General features: G+C 51.7%; 1 protein-coding gene across 3 annotated transcripts; it reads left to right on the top strand.

Annotated features, from left to right (window-relative positions):
* ST14 (ST14 transmembrane serine protease matriptase) lies at positions 1-21388 on the top strand. Of its 3 annotated transcripts, XM_058857160.1 has the most exons (20): positions 1-142; positions 325-488; positions 10489-10648; positions 10868-10995; positions 11538-11608; positions 12018-12178; positions 12618-12653; positions 12934-13171; positions 13307-13446; positions 13825-13922; positions 14408-14517; positions 15324-15454; positions 15706-15810; positions 16832-16939; positions 17297-17410; positions 17598-17726; positions 18101-18287; positions 18928-19202; positions 19495-19631; positions 20167-21388. In XM_058857160.1, exons 2-20 carry the CDS (start codon positions 483-485, stop codon positions 20326-20328), a joined length of 2496 nt encoding a protein of 831 aa, XP_058713143.1. In that variant the 5' UTR covers positions 1-142; positions 325-482; the 3' UTR covers positions 20329-21388. The 3 variants fall into 3 exon arrangements, with proteins under 3 accessions (XP_058713143.1, XP_058713142.1, XP_058713145.1); XM_058857159.1 differs by lacking the exons at positions 1-142; positions 325-488 and adding an exon at positions 2314-2433; XM_058857162.1 differs by lacking the exons at positions 1-142; positions 325-488 and adding an exon at positions 2564-2581.
* The last annotated feature ends 5065 nt before the right edge of the window (positions 21389-26453 follow it).

Raw genomic sequence — 26453 nt, 5'->3', positions numbered from 1 at the left:
TATGGGAAGGAAAAGCCTTTGTCCCTGACTGAATCTGGCCCCCCCGCTGGTGTGGATGGATGGTGCTCCTTCGCTAGAATTCCTCGCAGCTGCCTCCACCAGAAGACTTTTCCCCCGCAGGCAGCCGGCCTTCATTCCTTATGTAAGCAGTTCTTCCCTTCTTTCACGTGCATGGCATTCCCAGGGCTGGGAGCTGATGCGGAAGGATCCTGCCTGCCCAGAGTTTGCTGCTTCTGCAGCTGATCCTTGTCTGGGGTTCGAGCTCAGGGCGATTTAGCTCGTGCAACTTGCACAGATTCTGACCGAGCCGGACTTGGTTCTCAGATTTCAGGACTCTCCCTCCTCCCAGACTTCGGCTCTGCTCTCAGGATGCTGTTGTGGCTACACTGAGACAACGCAAGGAGGAGGTGACAGCTTTTAAAAAAACCCAACTGGTTCCAGCGGAAACAAACAGAAGCTTTGCGGCTGACTGCTGCCATTGCATGCGGGTGAGTGCCTTGAATTTTATGCTTTATTGCATTTTCACCGTGCCTCAGCTGGGCTCAGCATCCTTCAGTCAGACATGGAAGTCTCTCACCAAAAAAGGCACGTGGCAGACGGGTTGGGAATTGTTGTTGTATGTTTTGGATCTGTACAGTGTCCAGGAGGGGACCTGTTCGCACCACGGTGACTCGGTAATGGCTCCAGCAGCACAGAAACGGGAATCCTGGTATTGAGGCCTCGAACCAGCTGTCTCCCAGCTGTATAATATCTATATTTAGCACATGTATTGCTTGCTGGTTTTCCCCACGGTGACTGCATCCCCTTGTTCAAAGAGGGCTCATGAATTAGTTTGTAAGATGTCAGTGGCTCGAATTGGCAGGAAACAGTGAGCTCTGTGTCGAACCAGGGATTGTGGATCTTCACATTTTGCCCTCATCGCTCACATCCCCCACCACAGGTGTTTGCCTGGCATCAGCGTGGAGGAGACCGGTGGATGCGCCGAACAGGAAAAATGTGTAGAATGCAGGAGCAGTGGTTCAGCTGGGAGCATCTGCTTTCTACCCAAAATATGTTGTTTCACGGGGGTGTTAAGACAGACTGTAGCCAGGCAGGTAAGGGAGTGGCTGTGAAAACAGCACTGGCTAGGGCTGGGCATCAGCGGGAGCGCTGAGAGGTCCTGACATCAGCAGCCTGACTAACATGGCACCTTTTCAAGGGGAGTACGTTAAATCCAGGGATGCTTCCTCCTGTGCCGTGTTCTGCGGTGGGTGGAATTCTGGCAGATGCTGAGGGGGCAGGGAAAGCGGTGGTTTAAGTGTTTCTACAAGAGCACAGAAGTTAGGTTGTGCTTTTCACCACAGCGGGATCAGAGACCCCACTCCGTCTCTATCTTTTCCCCCAAAAAGCACCTGCAAAAAGCTTGCAAAACTTTTGCTCAGGAGATAATTTAGAGCAAGGGAAAACAAAGGAGACTCAGCAAGGGATTTCCTGCGTGTGATCATCGGCACTTGTGCCAGAACCAGAGTTCTGGGAAATTTTAACTGTTCAAGTGTTTAAAAAATTCAGTTTCAGGACTGAATGCAATTGGTGTATAAAGGTTTGGGTCAGTGGTGGGGTGGCCAGTTCAACTTTTGATGCGCATATCACATATTCATATGGACTGTCACATGTAAGACGGAGAAAGGAAGAACCTTTCCATGGAAAAGTTTGATCCAGATATTTTAATCCTGACTTGCTCTTGAATGTGAGAAACCTAAATATTGGAGTGTGTGTGTGTGTATGAAGCATCTTTTCAAAAAGGGGAAAATGGTGAAGTAAGACTGAATGCAGCTCTCAGTGTTAGAAATTATTTCAAACCTGCATAAGAGCGTTCTCAGAACCCCAGTCCCTCCTTCCCCTCTCTATTATGAAGCCACACAGTCCCCAGGGGCTGTTGCTGTGTGACATCCCCTGAGTGCCACATTTGGGTCAACGTCAAGTTTTTGCAGCACTGCTGTGTTGTTCACTTTGCATCCGGTCTCTGTTAGCCAGGAGAAAGCTCATTCCTACAGTGCTGTAGCCTTGCTGTGAGGGCAGGTTTCAGGCGGGGAAAAAGGTGTATTTTCCTTCTGAATGTACCAAATGTTTGTGATTGTCCCTGGGATAATGCTGGGATGAGGCTTGTCCCTGGGATAAACTAGCTGTTCGTGCTCAGGGTGCCCTCTTTGCAGGGGGGGTGTTCCCCTTATTTCTGCGGCGAGGCGGGAGCCGCAGCTGGGCACGGGAGCGGCGCAGCAGCCGCGGGGCGTTCCCGCTGCCCGCACCCGCCGGGAGCGCAGGAGGGAGGGGCTGGGCGCGTGCCCGGGCCGGAGCCAGCGGGCCATGGCGGCCTGAGGCGCGCGGCGCTGCCCGCCCATGGAGCGCGCTCCCCCGGCCAGCGCTGCCAGCGTGCGCTACAGCACCCAGCTGCAGGTGAGAGCACACCTGGGCGCGGGGAACTCCCAGAACAGCCGCCTGCCTTTTGCCGAGCTGCCTTGTCCTCTGCTCGCTCTGGTTCCTTTGAGTCTGGTGGGTTCAAGGCGGCTCTGGATCTCTCAGGAAGGGGGAGATTCAGCCTTGGGTAAGGTCAGGAGAATCTCTTTGGGGAACATTGCTGAGCTCAGCAGAGCAGGAGAAAAACCCCAAAAGAGCTTTGGGGAAGTGGAGATCTCCAGCTGTCTGTGCTGGCTTTGGATCTCCTCGGTGTCGGTGCTGCCGTTGCTCCGGGGGTTTTGGTTTCGGCTTAAGCTGAGGGCATTGGGGTTTTGAGTAAAGGTAAACTCCGCGCTGGTGAGCTGTGTGCACAGCCTAGCTCTAGGTGGTTTAGCAACAGATCCAACTAAGCCCGTTCAAGGGTCATAAGGGCCAATTTTAACCGAGGGCTCTGGGGCTTCAGTAATTAACCAGTGCATTATCTGTGTGTTCTGAGACCTGAGTGAGCTTCTTGTGTAGTTCTTCCTGGCTGATGGTCGGGCAGGGATGTATGAGTTTGGGTTGTGCCTCCAGGGCCTGTTCTGTGCCACAGAGCTGTTCCAAACACAGGGGTTTGGGTTAAAGCAGGACAGCAGCATTTCCCACCCCACCTGCAGACTGTGTGGTGTCTGTCTCAGAGGCCTGGCTTTAGTAGTTATTATCTAACGGCACCAAAGGAGCTGCTGGTTTTGGCACTGATTGAAAAGCTGGCCTGCAGCAAGAAATTTTCCCTTGCCTCCAGTCCCACTGTCCAGTGTGTGCCATGGCTGGGAATAGGAAGGAGATGTTCTCACTGAAGCAGTTCAGCTTAAGCTCCTTGTTCCTTGCCAGGTCAAGGTGACACTTGTGTGACATGATCTTCCCCGCCTGGCTTGTTCTCCTGGCAAGCTTTGTACTCCAATTGTCTTTATGCAGGACTGAGGGCTCGAGCGAGTCCCTTCCCTGGTTCTTGATCAGTTTTCCCCTGTGTCCATTCAAGAGGGCTGATCTCATCTAGGACAGCTTTCCTGAAGACAGTACCTGCCCTCCTGGCAGGAAACAACCCCAAGGAGTTTGTCCCCAGTGGACTGTTGTTGGACTTGGCCCCTTACAAACATGAGAGTGGAGTAAATGAGTGGTTTTGCAATGTGTTGTGTCTCCTCCTGTGCTGGTAAAGGAGCTGCAGTAGTTCTTGGGGTGATGAGAAGCTGCTGCTTTCATACTTGCATCTTGGAAAGGTGCATAGTGTTTCCTTGGATAGTGGCTGGCAGGTGAGCTGCTGCTCAGGCCAGTTTGGCTGCTGTTGGTGCCAAAAGCAAACAGGGATAAGGAAGACACAATAAGAAAAGGGCTGAGGCCGGACCTTTGCTCAACAAATGAAAGATCACTCTGTAAAACCCTCGAGGGAGCAACCAGAGTGTTTTGAGGGCCTGGCTGTGGGGAAGGTATCAGAGCAAAGGTTCTCCCCTTGCCTGGGGTAGAATGTACGGCTTCCATCCAAAGGCCGCCAGGGACAGACTGGGAAATAGTGCCCTGCAATATCTAGGCCATGGGCTGGGGTGGGGAGGAAACAGCCAACAGGGATGGGTTTGGCAGACAGAGACTTTCCTGGTTGGAGGTGCTCATGTTTTCCTTGCTCTTGACTTCAAACATTGGAGACTCATGGTCCTGATCCACCTCAGAACTGTAGGAATGAGTGAAGTGTCACAAGGATGACGCTTCAAGGTCTGGGGCTCAGCTGCTTTGGTTAAGCTGCTGGAGGCAGTTCTGTTTTCCAGACAATTCTGTCTGTACCTGCAAAGACGTATGAGTGATTTAAATAAGCTGTTTGCATCTGTGGCATGTTTCTCTGCTGCTCTTGGGACATCACTGTGCTGTAAGGAGGAATTTCATGGCTCATAGCTACACAGATCAGGGCTGTAGGGTACCTTTATTCCCAGCTTCTCCCCAAGAGTTGTTAAGACATAAGTGTGAAATTCTCTGCTGCCACACACAGAAGAAGCATGGTAGTTTTTTCTGAGGTGCTGTGATGCAGGACGGAGCTGAACTAATCAGCCTGGATGAGGCAGCAAGTCAAGCCTGTGCTATCTCTGCAAACATTAACATGAGTTTCTTCTGTAATAAACCTAAAGGAATTTGGTTTCTTGTATGACTCAGGGTGGTCACAAGACAATCAAATGCTGTAGAGGGTTAAGCTCAAACTTAGTGTGTGAAATAGGTGTGTGACCTGTATCTTTTACTGTTGCACCTGCCCTCTGTGCCTGGAAGATACAGTGTGGAGGACTGTCCTTGAACTCTTGCCCCATATTCCCTTTTTAGTTTTGATGTCATCATTTTATAGCTTCATTGCCCTTAATACAGGACTGAAGACAAAAAATAATGTGCTGGCAGGGTTTCTTCAGTGCTTTGCTGCCTGTGGTGGGGCAACACAGCACAAATATGCCTCACCTAATTTTCGCTCCCATGTGTGCTGTTTCCATGTATTTCTTTTTAAGAGTAAGAAGAGATGTGAGCAGATGATTCTTATCAGATATTTTTCCAGAGAAGTTGTTGGGGTTTGCAACAAGAGATGGTGCAGTAGTTGATTTAAGAAATGGTGTAGCTGTACTTGAGTTACGTGGGTGAATTGAGTTGCACATGCTATTTACATTTGTTTTTCTTCTCCTGGTGGGAAACAGGCTGTTTCCCCTCATGCCAGTACTGCACAGGCGGTGTTGGCTTTCAGTGTGATCCAGGAATTCTCAGCTTTTGAAAATATTATTTTTCTGGCTCTTTTTGCCACACAAGCCCACTCTGTTGGTCTCCTGAGCTCTGACCTGGCTTGCTGGCTGTGTCCTGAGATGGTGGCTGAGTCGACGGGTTTCATCCCTCTCATTTCTCATGGGGTATTTGTTTTAGTTTTTATTGAACACCACCCGAGGCAGGTGTGGCTGGAAAAGGGGAGGCGGGAATTGCCTCTTGGATACACGATCTGCAAGTTGTAATTGCCCTCAAGAGTCTAACCACGCAGTCCAATGACTGCTTAATCTCCGACCTCCCTACATCTCCTCCAGCTTGGCATTTTATGGGTTCCTTTTCTTGGTTGTGTACATTGGTATCAAACAGTGACTTTTTGTGAGACTTGATTTGGTTGCATACTTGCTCTTACCTTGTATGATGTGGGCAGCTTTGGCCATGAGCAGTCCTGTGGCAGACTAGCAGAGTCTGGAGTTGGGAGAGTCAGAGGAAGTAAGCGAATCTCACGTCTGGTGCTGGATGGACAAATTACCTGGTGGTCATAAAGGACAGGTGAAACTAATGGCCAGGAGCCCAGTCCTTCTGTGAGTCAGGATCCTGTGAACAGATGCAGACACTGAGGGAGAGATGGAGTGGCTGTTTTGGGGGAGAGGGGAATAGTGAGGGGTTTGGTGCCTGGGACACATCACCATCTTGGTGGGACTGCCAAACAAGGCAGAAACCAGCCTCTATGAGGGATACTGATCCCAGAGGTACCCCTATTTTGCACACATCATGCTGGAGAGCTGTACTCTGTGGCATATCCCAGCCTTTCCATGATCCCCCACTGCAGGAGGATCTCTGCTTTCCCGTAAGATCTTGTAAGGTTCCCACCACCACTGTTTGCCAGCTGCATTTCCTGCTGACAGAATTAGTCAGTCACTTCTGCATCTGGTTTGTCCAGTTGAGCAGAGCACAGTCACTGTCTAAAAATACATTGTGTGGCTTACAGAGGAGGACTGGGAAGTCTACTCTTCCCAGGACTGAGCTCAGACTCTTCATGGAGGAGCAGGAGCCCTCCAAGTGCTCTTTAAATCCACCTATATACACTTTTCAGAGTTTCTTCGTGGAGTCAGTACTCAGGGGAAACTGAGGCACAAGAGAACTGGGGCAGAGCCTGTTTGAACCTTTCCCTGAACTGCATTTGCTGCCACAGCTGATGCTGTGACCTGATGCCTCTGACCCTGTGTGGGGAGCCTGGCCATATCAGCAAGGACTGAGTGAGGAGTAGGAGGAAGTAACTGCTCCTGTGACTAAGGCAGAGAGAATATCAAGGGAGGTTTTCTGTTAATAATGTTTATTGGAGCAGTTTCCTCGAGGAGGGTGAGACAGTCAGACCTTGAGTCACTTGGCTAGAGATGGTTTCTGGAGGAGCCATGGACAAGGTGAGAGCAGGACTTGTTCAACTCTCTACTCTCTAGTTTACTGCTGTCACTATTCAGAGCACGTGAGGAAAATGTGCAGCAGTCATCAGCTAAAGGAGATTAACATTGCAGTTGTCTTTTTCTTGATTTAACTGGGATCTTTGAGACTATCTTGCATGTGATTTTGTCTGGTTTCCATCTAGCTCAGAGGATGGTGACAGGGTATTTTAACTCCCAAGTCTTGGGAGTGAAGGGGATGTGTAGGACAGGAAATGAGAGGGGCAGAGGCTGAGCTGCACAGGTAAGTCTGGTCCTCAGGTCAAACAGATGGATTTTGTGTGGATTGTGGGCATGGAGGTTTCAGCCTCTTAGAGCTCGGGACATGGGACCTCAACTGAGACCTTCTGCATGGCCTGATTCATCATTCCCGCAGTGCTTGGGGGATGCTTCAGATCCTTCTCTGGGTATTGGGAAGAGTTTGCAGGAATGGATGTTGCTTATCCAGGCCGTGATGGGTGAGGGCTCTTCACGCAAGTGTATGTGTTGGCTGAGGGGCATAATGGCATTCATAAGGTATGGGAATGGGAGAGGATGAGAGCTGGAATACAACACAGAGGATGAGAAAGGAGGGAAACCTCTTTGGATGGTGTCTCCTGTCTATCTGCCTGTAGTCACAAGGTAACTTCTGGCAAGTCAGTGGCTGCTTGTGCACCTTGTACTGAAGGAAAAACAAAAGTAACCTTCCCAGAAGTCCCTGCACTCCTGTAATTTCTCCTGTGTTGCTGCTGGCTCAGCTTTGGAGCAAGAATAAACTGACAAAGGCATGCTGTAACTCTCACAGGTTTAACAGTTTTCATCCTTTTTTTTTTTTTTTTCCAAGGAAGGCAGAGAAATTGCCTAAAGAAAGAGCAGATGGTGAGTTTTCCTGCCTAATTTCCTTGCTCCCAGGAGCAGTGCATGTGCCTGTATGTGCTGGAGGCAGAGGGGAGATCTGTTTGCCTTCTGATTTAATCACAGTGATGATTTTTTCCCTGGGAGAGCTTTCTCTCTGCAAGGACACAATCTCTAGCTCAAAGGGAATGTTACAATGCATCAGCCACAGTTGTGCAGTGTTGTGCAGCAGGAACTCCTGCCTGCCATTGAGCCTTATTTTTTTTCTGGCAGTTTGGTGAAGCTGAAGCGTAGGAATTCTGCAGAGGGCTGAAGGATTTTCTTATGGAAAATTGGTTTTCTTTGCAGTTTTTCCTCTCTGTCTCCAGGAAGTCTGAGGAAACTGATAGATCACATAAGCCCCTGAGACTGTCTTCTTGCCCCAGGCTCCTGCAGATGTTAATAAAGAATTAAACACTTCACTTTCTGCCAACAGCAGCAATGTCTTGGAAGTCCTGAGAAGGCTCAGAATTGTGAGCAGCACTGTGGAGGGAGAGAGAATGTGTTTGCAAGTTTTGTGGCCAGTTTCTTCTCTTTTCCAGGTTTGGGGGGGGGGGGAGGTTATTATGTGATTGGAAAACTGGTAGGAGCCAGATGGATGTTTGGAAGACAGTGTGTCAAACTCCAGGTGGTTTTGGCTTTGACTGAACAGTTTCTTGATTTAGGATGTCTCTATGTATTTAAGCTTTATTTTGTGTGTCATATGTTTCAAAGTTTCCTTGGGTTATATCTTCAAGCTTTTTGTGTAAGATTAAAGCCAAACAGGAGCATTCCCCATGGGGTTGTCCTCTGCAGGCCTGCGAGGTCTGTTTATTTTTGAGGTGGGTGGATTTTGGGGATGGAAACAGTTCTTTCTGCCTAGCCTTAGGCAGTAAAACTCAAAAATGAACGAAGGCTCCTTCCCTGAACTGCTAAATGATAAACTGGGAGGATTCTGAGAGCAGCTGGTGTGAAAACTGGTGGGTTGCTTTGGTTTGGTGGTTTTCTGGTGTTTGCGGAAGATTAAACTTAGAGTCCTTGACAAAAACTCAGAGTAAGGTGCCTGCCACTTCCCTTTCTTTCCCTTGTGAAGGGCCCCAGGCAAATACCTAAAGGAGGAGAGGCTGCAGTGGGGTGTGGAGAGTGGGAGGAGAGCATAGGCACTGGGTGAAGAAAAGGGTGAAAGAATTGGGGGAATGGTTCAAGTGGGAGCTGGGCTTTTTCCTGCCAGGCGAGGCTGAGGAAAGATAAGATGAAGCACCTACTGGAAGTTCAGTGAGGAAATGCAGTGAGGATGATTTATTCCCTATGTATGCACAACAGGCTCAGAGGTCCCTCTGTTAGTAGGATCCCTTTTGCTAGTTATTTTTCATAGAATCCCAGAGTGGTTTGTGTTGGAAGGGATCTTAAAGCCTATCCAGTCCCACCCCCTGCCATGGGCAGGGACTCCTTCCACTAGACCAGGCTGCTCCAAGCTCTGTCAAACCTGGCCTTGAACACTGCCAGGAATGAGGCAGCCACAGCTTCTCTGGGCACCCTGTGCCAAGGCTTCACCACCCTTACAGGGAAGAATTTTTCAGTATCCTCTCCAACACTATATTTATTTAGCGTATATTTATTTGCTACATTTAATTTCAAAACCATTCCCCTGTATCCTATCAAGCCATATGCCCCTTGTCCATATTTTTCCTGAATTTAGGGACTTGTGACATTTGCATCAAATTAACCCAAGCTGTTGAAGTAGGTTTGTGTGATCCCTGGGCTGAGAGAGGACAGGCAGAGTCTGACCCTGTGTTTGTGGAGACAACATCACCCTGGAGTGCAGAGCACGTGGAAATGCTGTGGATTTGTGCGAGTCGGCACTTTGTGCCATGGTGTTTGTTCTCAGGTTCCAGAGCCCGGGAAGCTGCTGAATGTCTGCTAAGGAGAAAATGGGAAGGTGGTGAGCAGAGGGGTCCTCCTGTTTTGGGCCTTTGCAGCAGGCATAGATCCCTTCCTGCCCAGGGGAGTCACAGATCGTAGGCAGATGTGGTTAGCTCTGCCCACATCACTGGCAGTGCTGGGAGGAGAGGAAGTGCCAGAGTAGCTGCAGATCCGGGCGCCAACGATGTCCCAGCAGTGCCAAGGATGCTTTGTGGGATCCTCTGAAAACATCTGGGTCTGCAGCTGTTCCAACCCCCACCCCGGGTCAGAGGTGCAGGTACATGAGCAAGGCAAGGATGGAGAAACGGAACACAAAGTGGGAGAAAGTGAAACCCAGGGGCACCAATGCTGACTCAGAACTCAATGCTTCAGCACATCTTCCACTTCTTCACCCAGCCCATTACGGGGTGCTGATAACATCAAGAGTTATTCTTGCTATTCCTTGTTCCTTTCTTCCACATCTTGTCCCAAGAGCATGGTTGCTCATGGACTGTGGGGATATCTTGTGTATTCATTTTAATTTTTTGGTTTATTTCTTTTAATGAATGTGCTGGATGGAAAACTCCAAGCAAAAACACAGGAGTGCTAGTCGCCCAGGAGACATGACAGAGAGCTGTGAAAATGTAAAGGAAGGAAGCAGCCTGATTTCTTCTTTTAGGGAAATGCTATTTATAGCATGCTGTGCCCCAGTAGCTCTGGGTGACATACCTGCACACAGGGAGCACTTAGTTGGGATGAATTTTTCTCTGCAGTTTCATCTGCAGAGGCAGATTTTGGAGCTTGTAGGCTTGTGACCCTGCCATGGTCACAGGAGGATGTGTGGGCTTTCCCCTGAGTTTGCTTGAGCTTGTGACCTTATATTAGGCCCAAAAAGGAATTAGGTGTGTGCAGAAAAGCAGAGGGGTTTGTCCTGCCATGGCTGTGGAGCTGCCGATGCTGAGGTTTGCCCTCAGTGCTGTCACATTCCTTGTCCCCAAACCTGCTTCAGGCTGCTCTGTGGCCGGACCACCCCAAGCCAGGCTTTGGGAACAGCCTTTCCATTGTCCTGCTTTTCCTTCTCTCCCAGGACATGAACAACCTGGACGAAGGGGTGGAGTTCCTCCCTGCCATGAACTCCAAGAAGATGGAGAAGCGTGGCCCAAAGCGGCGGGTGGTCATCACCGTCCTGATCATTGTTTTTCTGCTTGTCTCCCTCACCACTGGCCTTCTGTTTTGGCACTTCAAATGTGAGTGTGACGTCTGGTGGGTGGTGGCATGTAGGGTGACACCCTGGCAACATATCCATCCACATGTAAAAGCTTTGTTACCCGATGTTGCTCACATGTGCCCTCACATGTGCACCATTTCCACCTCCCTGCCCCAGTTGCTGTCACTGTGGATCTGCTGTGACACCAGTCCCAGCCTCGAGTGGCCTTCCTGACTGACCCTGAGCTATTCTCTTCCAGATAGGAACACACCTGTCCAGAAGGTTTTCAACGGCCACTTGCGGGTTCTGAACTGGGAATTCCTGGATGCCTATGAGAATTCCAGCTCTCCAGAGTTCAGTATGCTGGCCAAGAAGGTGAAGAGCACGGTAAGAAGTTTCTTCCCTCCCTCCTTCTGCAAGCAGGGAATTTTCCTCTTGCCCCGTGGCCATGGGGATATGCCATGGAAGATTCCTTGGAGCTTTCTTTGCTCATTGTGACACACTGACTGGGAGCAAGGACCTTCTTTGGAGCTGGATCATGACATCCCAGCTCCAGCCCAGTGCCATGGCATCTCCTATGCCAGAGCACATCTCAGAATCACTGGATGAGTTAGGGCCAGGAACTGCAGCAGAAAGGGTGTCTGAAGGAGGCTGAAGATGTGGCTGGTCTTCTCTCAGACTTGGGGATTCACTTGCCCCAGGGAAGAGCGGGGTGAGCTGAGTCAGAACAGGCTGTGATGGGCAGTCCTGGGCTCTTCTGGGGCTCTCAACTCTCCTTCTTTCTTTCTTTGGCTCTGCAGATTCCTGCACCCAGGGATGCCAGGTATGTGCCCTGGCTTTCCATTGTAGGCTTGAAGCTCTGTCTGTCTTTAGCCTTTCCCTTTTCATCACTTCTAGACATGGTGAACACCCCTTTTTAACCCTTTCAGGTGGAGGAGATCTACAAGAATCATGCTGATATTGGTCCTTACCACAAAGAGACAGTGATCACTGCCTTCAGGTGAGTGTTAGGCACTGCCTGAGCCCCAACTGGGATGCTGGGATATTACACCAGCCATTTAACCTCCTCCTGGGTTTGCTGGGATGGAAGCACTCCAGTAGTCACACTGAGTGACAAAGGAAAGGATGAGCAGCAAAAAGTGACCTGAAAATGCATTTTCTTTTCGGCCAGATGTCTTGGGAAAATCCGGGTGTGGTGCAATGAACTGCAGTGGGTGGTACCTGGCAGCATTGAAATGGACTCCCTGGACTGGCAGGGGCTTTTGCTGTTTGCTTGTCACTGAAACTCTCCCTTCCCTGTAGCCAGGCTCCAAAAATGGCTCATCAAGTAGTTTGGCCCCTTCTTCTAGTGGTATTTGAGTCCTCCCATGTCTGTTCTTGCCCTCACCCCACAATTACCCTTTCCCTAGTGAAGGCAGTGTCATTGCCTACTACTGGTCAGAATTCCTTGTGCCCAAGTACCGGGAAGAGAGCCTGGACAGGGCGATGGCTGACAAGCAGAGCCTGGTGCAGAGGTGGAATCCCCGCCTGAGAAACCCCATGCTGAAGGTGGAGTCGGTCATCGCTTTTCGTGAGTATTGGTTCCAGTGTCCCTGGGCCTCTGCATGGGACTAGGTGGGATATTTCTCAGGAAGGAGAAGGTGTTGGTCACATCCCTCCTATGGGAAAGCTAGCCCTGAGGGTGTTGTAAGGACCTGGATATCATAGGACAGCTTAATGGGATGTACAGCCTGAAGGGGGCTGCACAGACCTGCTTCCCTTTGCTGAAACGCTCTGTGGTCTCTTCTGAGCCCAGGGAAGAGGGACAGGGATGAGTTCTCCCTCTGCAGAAGAAAAGTTTGCTCCCTCAGCTCCCAGAGGCCAGGCAGGAGCAGCTTGCCCTGCCAGTTTGCAGGGAGAGACTCCACAAGAGAGGCCAGATCAATGACTGTCTGAGGAACAACCTTGGCTTTGTGCCCAGGGATTTCCCATAGCCCAAAGGGTGATGCCAGCTTTGTTTTTTCCTGCAGCTGTGGACCCCAGCATAGCTCACGCTGCCCGGGACAGTAAGTACAGTTCTTCTTCCATCTCAGTGGTGTCTTTAGGGTGGTGTTTCTCTTGCAGGATTGGGAAGGGTCTGGAGAGAGGTGCTCTGCATGGAAGGCAGACCCCCTAGTGTGCTCCTTGGAGCTGGTTTGGGGTTGGACAGACTGTGGCACAGGCCTTGCTGTTATCCAGGAAGAGCCATCTGCCCTGGGGTAGCCTGCAGGAATTATTCTCTGCATCCCAGGGAAAGGCAGGGCAAGGCTTGTTTGCCTTGTTAACTGTTCCCTACTCTCTGGGCAGAGAGCTGCATGTTCTCCCTTCACGCCAAGGAAGGGGAGGTCACCAGTTTCACCACACCGGGCTTTCCCAACAGCCCATACCCCAACAATGCCCTCTGCTACTGGGCATTGAGGGCAGATGCCAGCTCCAGCATCAGTCTCACCTTCAAGACCCTGGAGCTGGAGCCATGCAGAGATGACAGTGACTACATCAAGGTGTACGACTCTCTGAGCCCTGTGGAGCCCCACGCCTTGGTTAAGTGAGTGTTCCTGTATGGCACCAAGTCCAGGGTGATCCTGAGATGTCCTGCTCCTGCCCCAGCTCAGAGCTGAGCTGTGCTGCTTTAGTCTCCCTGTGCAGCAGTGCCTTATGGATTCTGTCCTTTGCTTCCTAGGCTTTGTGGGAATTATGCCCCATCCTACAACCTGACCTTCCTGTCCTCCCAGAACATCATGCTAGTCACATTGGTTACCAACAAGGAGGGGCGATTCCCTGGCTTTAAGGCTGAGTTCTTCCAGCTCCCAAAGATGAAAGGTGAGCAGAGGCCTTGGCCTGTTTCCCCATCTCTTCCTGCCACAGGCAGCTGAACAGGGAGGTGGTTGTGGCTGCAGTTAGTTTGTCAGAGATGTTTCCAGGGCTGGAGCACCTGAAAGCAGGTCACCGCTTGGTGCTTGCTTTGCCTATGGTGTTTTTGTCTGCTGTAATGATGTCCCCCAAGGAGGCAAAAATGAGAATTATGTTGGATTAGACATGCAAATTGATGTGTACAGGAAGCAAGCTGAGCTGCTTTCTCCAGAGAGTGACTTAACCTTGTTAGAGACTGTTGTCTCTGCCTCCAATGACAGCCAGCTGAGGCCTGGAAAAACCACATCCAAATCTCTAACTTGTTATTACCTTCCTGCTTGTGTTCAGCCTGCGGCGGGACCCTGAAGGGAGACAGTGGCACCTTCACAACTCCCTATTACCCAGCACACTACCCCCCAGACACGGACTGTGTCTGGAACATTGAGGTGAGATGGGCCCCCTCTCTTTCCCTTAACAAGTCTGTCAAATGGCTGTGGTCATACAGGTCGTGGTGCAAGGGAGCTCGCAGCAGCTGGGGCCCAGAGGCTCCAAGTCTGGCATGACTGAGTGAGACTTTAGGAGCTGGAGGGAAGGGCAGAAGAAGTTGCAAGAGGCCTTAACCCTACAGGAGCTCATGAAAAATCCTGTAGCTTCACACAAGGATGAGAGTGTGGGCTTTGGGGCAGGCCAGTTACTGGCTACTGACCAGAGGTCTGGCTTCCACCCCTCTGTTTGCCTGTTCCACTGGGAATTCTGGGGCCAGGGTGACTCCGTGACTTTTATGAAGCTGTTTCTTTTCCTGGTGGAAAACTGACTTCCCCTTTTCAGTTATCTTCTATTCTCCCCCCAAGCACAACCCTCTTCCTGTGAAACTATTAATTTTTCCTTGCTCCAGAAAGCAACATCCCAGTGACTGTGCTTCCTTTTGCAGGTTCCCTCTATAAAGAATGTGAAGGTACGTTTCAACATGTTTTTTGTGCTGGAGCCTGGGATCCCAGTCAGCTCCTGCACCAAGGACTATGTGCAGATCAATGGCACAAGGTGGGTGTTGAGTGGCTGAATCCATGGAGGGGCTTTGTTTAGTTACACAGAAGCTTGTGCTTTCCTTAATCTGCTGTGGGAACAAGTGTGCTGGTGCTGTCAGGGCTGAGAGGACGCAGGAGGCTGCCCAGGACTGCCCCATGATGAGTAGGGAACCCCACACTTGGTTCTGTGGGGTACTGCAGCTGAATTTCCCCAGGTGCTGTGGAGCATCACAGTATGCTTTCCTGTATGTAGGAAGGCAGGAACATCTGCAGTACGTTTGCTTGATGAACAGCTCTCCATTCTCAGGGCACTCGTATCCTGTGATGCATTTCCTGATGCATTCCCCAACCTGATATAAGCTGGGCCACAGAAAACTTGGTACCTCACAGGCAGGCGATTAATCTTTTTTCACAATGTTTTGGACAAGGGAGCTGACTCTGCCTCAGAGAGAGTTTCAAAGTCAGCACCTGCCTCTGCAGTGCTGTTCACATACATGATCCCACCTGCGTGTGGTGGGATGGGATCCTGCACCAATCCAGTGTATCTGAGATCAGACACATCATGGGGCAGGCAGGGATGTGGAAGAACTTGTTCCTGGTCATTCCTAAGGTCACAAGTTGGTGTTTGCAACTGGCCCAAATCTTCTGCCAGCAGCAGCAGAATTTGGACCCTGAGGCACAGCAGTCTGTGCTGGGATCAGACCTTCTTCCTGCTCTCCTGCCCCCTCAGCTCCTGGGGTGTGGAGGGAGATCAGGGATAGAAGGAAGTTTTCTTGGTGCTGACCTCCAGCCCTTTGATTCCCTTTTGCTCTCTCCCTGCAGGTACTGTGGGGAACGCTCCCAGTTTGTAGTGGCCAGTACCACCAACAAAATTGAGCTCCGGTTCCACTCAGACCAGTCGTACACAGACACAGGCTTCTCTGCAGAGTTCCTGTCCTATGACTCCAGTGACCGTGAGTTGAAACCCTGGGGCTGGGGTGGGAAAAGTGATTTCCCTGAGATCTGGAGCTGTACTCTGTACACTACCCTGTAAACTGGGAAGCATCCCTTTCCAGGGGGATAGCAGCATGTTTTGCTTTCCTGCAAACCTCCTGGTCTTCCTGCTGTGTTCTGCTATAAGCAGGCATAGGGAACTCTGCAAGAGGGGATGTAGAAGGGACACCAAGAGGGCTTATGTGTGATTTTGTCCCTTTCCCCCTCTCAGCGTGCCCTGGCAAGTTCACTTGCAATACCGGCCGCTGCATCGACAGGAGCATGCGCTGTGACGGGTGGCTGGACTGCGTGGATGGCAGTGATGAGAGGTCCTGCAGTAAGTCCAGCCTTGGTTTCTCTTTGGCACAGCATGGGAAAGGCCATGTTACCCCGAGGTGGTTAGGCTTGTTCTGGGTAATGTTACTCAGTGCTGGCTGAAACCAGCATTGCCACCTTCCTTCAGGCTGGAGTGAGACTCAGTGCACAATTTGAGATCCCTTCTCAGCTTAGGAGCTGTGGGTTCCTGCTAATCTAGCCCTCTCCCAGTGGCATCCCCTTCCCTTTCCAGTTCCTCCCATCTGGAAATGTGTTTTTCTGTGTAATCCTTCTGGTTGTGGGTTTGTCTGAGCTGAGTGGTGTGGAGGGACCTGTTTTGTTACCCAGCTGGGCAGGCTTTGCAGAGCTCATCTGGGAAACCCGTGGGACACATGGTTGTTTCTTTGTGCAACAAGTTTTCCTCCTGGATTAGCAGAGCTGTCTTATAGTTAATGCTATTGTCCAGGGTCTGCAGTTTATTAGAGAGGACAGGATGCCCTGGTTTGGGAGGGGCAGTTTTCTTGGGAAGAGTGTGCTTCTGGCCTGTGACCTGGTTTCTCAAGTGCTTTCCCACTGCTCGCAGCAATTGCTCTGCTTAAGTGTATTGCCTCTGGCTGTCCTGCTGTTGTGATGTCAGCTTCAGCTTCCACTGCCTCAGACACAACAGCTCCATAATGGCTTTGTTCTCAGAAAAGTGGAAACAGTGTGGATGTACTGTGTCATGTATTTATGTACACGTGCATGGTCTGAGCTGACTGCTGGGGTTCCAAAGTGCTTGCAGACCTGGTGGGAGAGCTGCCATGGTGGGCAAGTTGCTGGTGACTCCACAGGTGCCTTTGCAGGCCTCTTCCCTAATTTCTAGGATTAGAACAGCCTGCCCAGGGGAGTCACCATCCCTGGAGGCATCCATGGAATGATTGGACATGGCACTCAGTGCTCTGGTGTGGTTGACAAGGTGGTGATTGGTCTCAGGTTGAACTTGATGGTCTTGGAGGTCTTTTCCAACCTAAATGATCCTGTGATTCCTTACTCTGCTCTTCCAGCCTGTACTGACCAGCAGTTCAGGTGCCAAAACGGCTGGTGCAAGCCCAAATTCTGGGTCTGTGACAACGTGAACGACTGCGGCGACAACAGTGATGAGCTACAATGCAGTGAGTGACGCAACCTGTAGGCACAAAGGGCTAAGGGCTCAAGCAGGCACACAGAGGGCAATGGGGGTGATGGAGGCTCATGGAATGGAGGGAAGCATGTGCTGTGCTGGAAATGAGCAGGCAAAAAACCCAGGCATGGTGAGGGCTCACCTGGTACAAATGAATGAGAGCTCAGAGGATGGAAGGATGAGTAGAGATGTAGGAATAGAAAGGGCTGAGTAACTGAGTGGTGGTGTGCAGTTTGCAGAAGAGTTTGGAGACACGGTATGTGGGAGTTGCAGAGGCTTTACTTGTCTTGGTATGCTGAGGTGCTGCAGGATTCATGCCCAGCCCTCAGAAGCTGCTCTCTGTCCCCAGGCTGTGCAGCTGATAGCTTCAAGTGCAACAATGGGAAGTGTGTCCCCAGCACACAGAAGTGTGATGGCAAGGATGACTGTGGGGACGGGAGCGATGAGGGCGGCTGCAGCACAGGTGAGGGTGAGCTGCTGGGTGACAGCCATCAAATGCAGCCTCTGATGGAATTCCTTGGGGCTGGGCACCCTTGTGTGTGTGTGTGTTTGCATGGGGTAGAAATACCCTGGGGGTGGGCATAAGAGGTGACAGTAATGTGACCTCCCCAGAACCAGGGCTAACCCCTGTGCCTCCATCCTGCCTGCAGTGGGCCAGACCATAGTCCCCTGCAAGGAGTACACGTACAAGTGCCGCAGTGGACGCTGCATCAGCAAACAGAACCCTGAGTGTGACGGGGAGCAGGACTGTGAGGACAACTCTGACGAGGACAACTGCAGTGAGTGCCTGAGGAATGGGGAGACATGGGATCCTGAGCTGGGCCTCTCAGAGAAATACCCTAGGGTGGCAGAGAACCCCTGGGTGTTTCTGTGGAGGAGCTTGATCTGGGAATATCCAAGCCATGTTCTTCAGTGGTCTGTGGAGTGTCTGTGTGGTTCAAGAGGGCTTAGATAGGTAATACAGGGATTTATCTCCCCTTTACAGAGTTGGCTAGTAAATATTGTAGCTAATTTAGCATCTGTGTGGAGTGCATCAGCCCTTTCTGGCATGGGTAACAGGGCACTTGCGCTGTCAAGATGTCCTGGAGGAACAGAAGGAGGCATGGGATGGGAACAGGAGAAACCAAGCACCTCTTCTTCTTCTCTGCCCTAGACTGTGGGCTCCGCTCCTACGTCAGGAAGTCACGGATTGTTGGTGGGCAGAACTCAGATGTGGGAGAATGGCCATGGCAGGTCAGCCTGCATGTCAGTGGCCAGGGCCACATCTGTGGGGCCTCGCTGGTGTCGGCGAGCTGGCTGGTGTCAGCGGCACACTGCTTCCTGCCACTGCAAGGCATCAGGTACCAGCCTCACATCCCTGTGCTTCCAGGTATTTCACAGAATCACAGAATAAGTTGAGTTGGAAGAAACCCTCAAGGATCATCAAGTCCGGCTCCTGGCCCTGCACAGCACCATCCCCAGGAGTCACACCATATTGTCCAAATGCTTTTTGAGCTCAGTCAGGCTTGGTGGTGTGACCACTGCCCTGGGGAGTCTTTTCTAGTACCTGACCACTCTCTGGGGAAAAGAACCTTTTCCTGATATCCAAATTAAACCTCTCCTGGCACAACTTCAGGCTATTCCCTCTGGTCCTGTCTCTGGGCACCACATAACAGATATCAGAGTCTGGCCCTCTTCTCTCCCTCACAAGGAAGTTGTGACTGCAATGAGGTCTCCCCTTAGTCTCCTCCAGGCTGAACAGACCAGGTGCCCTCAGCTGCTCCTTATACAGCTTCCCCTCAAGGCTCTTCACCATCTTCATTGCTCTTCTTTGGAAGTTCTCTAATAATTTAATATTATTCTTATATCGTGGCAACCAAAACCGCACACAATATTACAACACCAACTCTGAGAGGCATTCCTCAAGGACACTGTTTAAAGTAGTGGACAGTGCTGTTTCCGAGATGAGGTCTCACCATGTGTTTCATGGCCCCCGTGCAGGTACTCAGACCCCAGCCTATGGACAGCCTACCTGGGGCTGACTGACCAAGGTGACCGCAGCGGCCCCAATGTGCAAACCCGCAAAATCAAGCGCATCATCTCCCACCCCTTCTTCAATGACTACACCTACGACTACGACATTGCTGTGCTGGAGCTGCAGAGCCCCGTCACCTTCACAGCTGTCGTCCAGCCCATCTGCCTACCTGATGCTACCCACAACTTCCCTGTGGGCAAGGACCTGTGGGTGACAGGATGGGGAGCGACTACAGAAGGAGGTGAGCACTGGCATGTGATTTGGGGTTGCATTGATGTATTTTAAACAGGTTGCCAAGAGAAGCTGGGGCTGCCACATCCCCTGGAAGCATTCCAGGCCATGTTGTTCAGGACTTGGAGCAACCTGGTCTAGTGGAAAGTGTGGCCCTACCTGTGGCAGATGGGTTTTAGTACTCTTTGAATTCAAACCACTCTGGGATTCTACAAGTCTATTTCTTTTGTTTCTTGAGGGAAAAAACAGGGAGCTGCTTAAAAAGGTGTATTTTTACTTAAGCTGCTCCTCCATCTTGGCAGGCTCAGGAGCCTCCATCCTGCAGAAGGCAGAGATCCGGCTCATCAACCAGACTGTGTGTAACCAGCTCCTGACAGACCAGCTGACACCACGCATGATGTGTGTGGGGATTCTGACTGGTGGTGTGGATGCCTGCCAGGTAAGGCAGCACCTGGATTTGGTGCTGGTTATTGGTTATTAGACAAGGAGAGAGGCCTTTGCTCAGCCCTGCTCATTCTGGTACTTCCACTTATATTTACATTTTTAACATAAAACAAATCTATGGGAATCCTTCTGGATTCAGACAATGAACAGATTACAATGGGCACCAGCAAGCAGCAAGTTGCATCGATGCATGACTTAGACTCAAAAACTACAGCCCAAAACCACAGAATTTAGACTCCATCTCACCAGGCAGGACATACAACCATACTCCAACTTCTGGCTATTATTCAGTCTTAGTTAGCAAGCCAGGATGCTTGACTGGTATTTTATAGCTCTTTGTTCTGGCACTGTGGCTCTTATTGCCATACTTAAATATTTGTTTCAGAGAATGGCCAAAAAGTTGTAATGACAGCTGACTTAGACAGACATTTGCTGATTATTTCTTGCTCAGTTTTTGTGATTGACTTTAACACTGTGCACGAGGGTGATGTATGGGGTTGGTGCTTATGCTCCTGTATGGTTCTGTGCAGGGAGACTCTGGGGGACCTCTGGTCAGTGTGGAGCCCAGCAGTCGGATGTTCCTGGCTGGTGTGGTGAGCTGGGGTGATGGCTGCGCCCAGAGGAACAAACCTGGGGTGTACAGCCGGCTCACGAGCCTGCGAGACTGGATCCAGGAGCACACAGGCCTCTAGGGATGGATTCCTGAACACCACTTGGACAGCACTGGCTAGAGACACTTGGCAGTGCCAGCCATGCACAGCCTCTACTGTGAACTTCAACCCTCCCTCTACCTCGCTGTAAGCACCTGGGACTCCATGTGCAACCAGAGCTGATGGTTTGGTTTAGCCCTTAGTCTTAGAAATCCATGTTTGGAGAAGTTTTCCTTGGGGGGTAAGCTAGTGCAGCTCCCATGAACAATTTGAATGAGCCATCATTCAAGATTACATATAGTAATACACTAAAAAAAAAAATCCAAAAAAATGATGCTTTGTGTTTAGAGGCAAACTTTTTCGGACAATTTCAAAAACAGGGTTTCAGCATCTATTCTAAGTCATGCATTTGTTTTCAAATGGCCGTCCATACCCCTTTCTCTGGTGTTCAGCCATAGGGGGGTTGAAGGGAGGTCTTAACAGTTTTGGAGGGATTCCCTTTAGGATCCCTCTGTTGTCCCATACCATGGTCTCCTCCTTCTGTCCTCTGTCCAACTCTGCTTCTGGCATGGCCAAGTCCAGGGCTGGGGGCCTGAAAGAGATGTTGGGCTGAAACACCATCACTCACCCCGAAGGAAGCCACAGGCAGAGTGCAGATGCCGTCACTCACCTTCAAGAAAGCCATGGGCAGGGCTCAAACAGCATCACTCACTGTGAGGGAAGCCACAGGCAGAGCTGCTGGTACACATGGACACCCAGAGCCACTGGCATCACCGCATTGTGCCTTAACATCACATTGAGCTGAGCTGATGCAGCGTGCTCCAGGGGCCTGGAGTCAGTCTGAAGAGCACATGGGCTGCACTGAATTCTTCCTGGAGTGCTTCCCACAATGACAACACCAGTCAGCTGTGCACACCAGCCTTACACCTATCTTACTTTTGTAAAGAAAAATGTGACTTGTGAATGTGATGATTTTCTTCCTTTTTTCTCTGTAGTCTGTTCCTGCCTCAGCAAAGCACACTCCAGCTGAGTTAGTCTCCTCACCTGTAAATACATTGTTTTGTAAAACTCTCAGAACTGAGATGCTGCAATAAACTGGGATATTTTCTAATACTGTGTGGTTCTTCCTGAGTTTCTGTGCAAGTGTTCCTGAAACAGAAACCTGCAGCACAGACCTGCAGTGCTAAGGGGGGGAAGCTGAACCTCTCCCAGTAAAACACTTCACTACTGCTATGCACAGCAGCTCCACTGTGGTGGAGAGACATGTGGAGTCTGGGGAGAAATCCTCACAAGAAACAGCTGTAAGGGCATATAGGAGGATGATTTGTGCCTCAGCCATCTCTGCGGAGTTAAGGAACATTCTGAGATCTGTGCTTACACAGTGCTACAGCAGCACAAAAAGAAGCATTTACTGTGGTCATTCTCTTGCCCACAAATAGTGAATTAAAGTACTAATGTTTTCATTCCTGTGTTCCACAGTTTGCAGTTAAGCTCCCCAGACACATGGCCCATTAAAAGCTTTCCTAAATATGAGTTGTTATGGATGATGGTCCCCAGAAGATACCTGGGATAACACAGGATGCAAAAGCATGAAACAGTTCATGAGAAGACCCCAGCAGTTTGGCCCCAGCACCTGCACCCAGGGGAACAGCAGTGGGCGGTTCCATCACCTGAACACCAGCTCCAGTGTCTATTCTCTCTCCTTTGTGCCCACATACAGTTTGGGGATCCTGCCACAACAAACAGGATCATGGCCAAGCAAGAAGATGGCAGGAGGTTATTTTCCAAATCAAAGTGCAAACTCTGTGCAACCAAATCCACAGGTTTTGTTTTACTGAGCACAGTGTCACCTAGCACAGCACCCTTTTTCCCACAAAAGCCCCATTCTACAGTCACTTCCCTGTGTCTGAGTACAAAGAAAGAAACAGCCCATGAACTGGCCACCAAAGGTCCACTTAGCCACCAGGAACATGGGAAAACTCAGTTCCTGCTCCTTCATAAGGATTACAAATGAATAAATAAAAATGAAAGAAATAATCCCTAGGTTGCTGAGCTCCAACCCCACTAGATGTCCCTCTTGGCCAAGGTATAAGGGCTCCTGAAACAGCATTGCCAGGAAGAAGGTTTGAGAAGCGTGAAGGGACAGGCTGTCACTAAAGGACACGGAAATATCAGGCACAGGTCGAGCAAGAACACCACCGAAGTCCGGCTAAAAAGCCTCTCTGAGTTTTTCCAACCTAATACAGTTTTACCAGCCAGGTTACCCTGATTGGTGGAAGAAAGAGCAACCTCATTGATCCCATTGGTGGGATCAGACAAAACACAACAAGGACATCTATTTGTATAATTTTGAGAAAAATTATGTCTTTACAATAACAATTCTAGAGAGAAAAACCTGTTCCCAGGAATTGTTCCCTGGGAACAGATGAGCCTCTGACAGGCATAAATTTTTTCACGAGCTCAGAAATCCTGTCCACCCAAGCAGACCTGGGGCCACCCACACACACCTGGGCTCCTCTTGGCACACGTAGACTTTTCTGGGCACTGCTGGGAACACCTGGGCACACCTGAGCCCCTCTAGACACGTCTGGGTACACATCGACTCAGCTGGGCACAACTGGACTCATCTGGGCTCTCCTGGGCACCTCTAGGCACACCTGAGCATACCTGGACATGCTTTGGCACCCCTGGACACATCTGGGCCTACCTGGGCACACCTGGGACCACCTTGGAACCCCAGGGATCATCTTGGCCAACCTAGAGTCACCTAGGCACATGTGGGCCAACCTGGGCACACCTGGGAACACTTGGGCACACCTGAGACCACCTTGGAACCCAGGGAACAGGTGGGCCAACCGGGGCACACCTGGGCACACCATAACACACCTGGGAATATCTGGGAACTCTTGGATACACCTGTGCACTCGGGTCCTCACTAGGGCACAGCCAGGCATACCGTGGCACAGCGGGATACACCCAAACACAACGGGGCACACCAGGGCACACTCGAGCACACCCGAAAATATTGGGGAACAGACCAAGGCACACCTGGGCACATCTGGGCACACCTGGGCACTCCTGGGTCCACCTAGAGTCATCTGGGCTCACCTGGGCCCACATGGGCTCACCTGGGCACCACCAAGCACACCTGGGCACATCTGAGCACACCATTACACACCTGAGCACACATGGGTACACTTGAGCACACGTGAGCCAACCTGGGCACATCTGAGCCCATTTGGGCACACTTTGGAAAATGTGGGCCCATCTGGGCCCATCTCTGCACTCATGGGCACACTTAGGCACACTTGAGCATACCAACCTAGGCACACCTGGGGATACCTGGGCACACATGGGCACATCCGGGGTACATCTGGGTATACCTGGGCACACCTGGCACTCCTGGGCTCCCCTGAGCACCTGTGGGCCAAGTTGGGCACAACTGGGCAAACCTGAGCATGTCTGGGCACATGGAAGCCAACATTGGCACACTTGGGCAAACCTGGTCACATCTGAGCTCACTTCGGCACACCTGAGCAATCCTAGGCAAACCTCGGCCTACCTGGGCACTCCTGGGCACTCCTGGCCGCACCTGGGCACCCCTGGGGACCTGTGGGAAAACCTGGGCACACCTGGGCAAACCTGGGCATACTTGAGCACAACTGAGCACATCTAAGCCTACCTGGGCTCCCCTGGGCACATCTGAGCACGACTGGGCTCCACTGGGAACGCCTGGCCACACCCATGCACACACACACCCACCTGGGCACCTCTGAGCACACATAGGATCTTCTGGGCACCATTAGGCACACCTAAGCACTCCTGAGCAAATCTGGACACCTCTGGGTACATGTGGGCTCACCTGGCCACACCTGGCCACATCTGGGCACAGCTGGGCTCCAGTGGGTACTCCTGGGTACACCTGGGCACACCCACAGATGCTTAGGCACCTTTGGGCACATGTAGGCTCACCTGGGCAGACCTGGACACATTTGGTCCTGCCCAGGGGCACCTGGGCCAACCTTGGCACTCCTGGGCACCTCTGGGTACACCTAGGCTCTTCTGTGCATCCCTGGGCACTCCTGAGCACATCTGGGCTTACTTTGGCACACCTGAGCAATCCTAGGCACACCTGGGCCCACCTGGGCACTCCTGGGAACTCCTTGCCGCACCTGGGCACCCCTGGGTACCTGTGGGATAACCTGGGCACACCTGAGCACACCTGAGCACATCTAGGCCCACTTGGGCACACCTGAGCAATCCTAAGCACACCTGGGCATTTCTGAGCACTTCTGGGGAACGTCTGAGTGCACCTGTCCACACCTGGGCACTCCTGGGCAGACCTGGGACAACCATGGCACCCCTGGGCAAATCTGAGCACATCTGGACAACACTGGGCATACCGACGCACACCTGGGCACTCCTGGGAGCACCTGGGACCATGTTGGCACCCCTGGGCCCAGCTGGGCTCCACTTCATGCTTCCGGGGACACCTGGGCACACCCACACACACACCTAGGCACCTCTGGCCACACGTAGGCTCATCTGGGCACACCTGGACACATTTGCTTCTACCCAGGGACACCTGGCCCAACCTGGGCAGATCTTGGCACACCAGGGCACCCCTGGGTACACCTAGGCTCTTCTGTGCATCACTGGGCACACCTGGGCACTCCTGAGCACATCTGAGCTCACTTGGGCACACCTGAGCAATCCTAGGCACACCTGGGCCCACCTGGGTGCTTCTTGGAACTCCTGGCCGCACTTGGGCACCCCTGGGCATCTGTGGGCAAACCTGGGCACACCTGAGCACACCTGAGCACATCTGAGCTCACTTGGGCACACCTGAGCTATCCTAGGCACACCTGGACCCACCTGAGCACCCCTGGGAACCTGTGGGCCAACATGGGCACACCTGGGCACTCCTAGGCACACCTGTGACCACCTGAGCACACCTGGGCTCACCTGGGCACATCTGGGGAACATCTGAGTGCACCTGGCAACACTTGGGCACTCTGGGGCACACCTGGGACCACCATGGCACCCCTGGGCAAATTTGAGCACATCTGGACTCCACTGGGAATACTCATGCACACTTGGGCATACCTGGGAACTCCTGGGCACCTCAGACCACCTTGGCACACCTGGGCATATCTGGGCACATCTGGGCTCACATGGGCACATCTGGGCACACTTGGGCACACCTGGGCACAACTGGGGATACCTATGCACACCTGGGCACATCCAGGGAACATCTGGGAACACCTGGCCACACATGGACACACTTGGCCACACCTGAGCCAACCTGGGTGCATCAGGGACCATTAGGGCACACCTTAGAACATGTCGGCCCATCTGGGCCTTCCTCCGCATACCTGTGCACACCTGGACACAACCACTCACACCTGGGCACATCTGGGCACTCCTGGGCACACCTAGGCCAATCTTGGCCCCCTTGGGGACCTTTAGGCACACTTGGGCTCCACTAGGCACTCCCAGGCACACCTGGGCACACCTGAGCACTTCAAGGTGTAACTGGACATCTCTGGGTACATGTGGGCTCACCGGGGCACATCTGGGCTCACATGGACACATCTGGGTACACCTGGGCATACCAACGCACACCTGGGTTCATCTGGGGAACATCTGGGTACACCTGACCACACCTGGGCACTCCTGGACATTCCTGGACTCTTCTGGGCACACCTGGGCTCCACTGGGCACTCCCTGGCACATCTGGGCAGGCCCACGCACACCTGGTCACACCTGAGCATACGTAGGATCATCTGGGCACCTCTGGGCACACCTGGGCAGACACAAGCACACCTGGGCAACTCTGAGAACACCCAAACACCTCTGGGTACTCATGGGCTCTCCTGGGCAGACTTGGGCACCTTTGCTTCTGCCCAGGAACACCTGAGCGCATCTGGGCACACTTGGGCACACCTTATCACCCTTGGGCACATGTAGGCATGCCTGGAGAGCTCTGGGAACACATGAGCTCACCGGGGTACATCAGGCCACTCCTAGGCTCACCTGGTCACTCCTCGACTCTCCTGGCCACCTCTGGGCACACATCAACACAACTGGGAACTCCCGGGCACACCTGGGCATTCCTGGGCACATATAGGCCAATCTCGTCACACCATTACACACCTGGGCACATA

This window comes from Poecile atricapillus, chromosome 25 (genome assembly GCF_030490865.1).
Source record: "Poecile atricapillus isolate bPoeAtr1 chromosome 25, bPoeAtr1.hap1, whole genome shotgun sequence".
Taxonomy (NCBI): domain Eukaryota; kingdom Metazoa; phylum Chordata; class Aves; order Passeriformes; family Paridae; genus Poecile; species Poecile atricapillus.
This window is presented reverse-complemented; position numbering and strand designations above follow the sequence as displayed.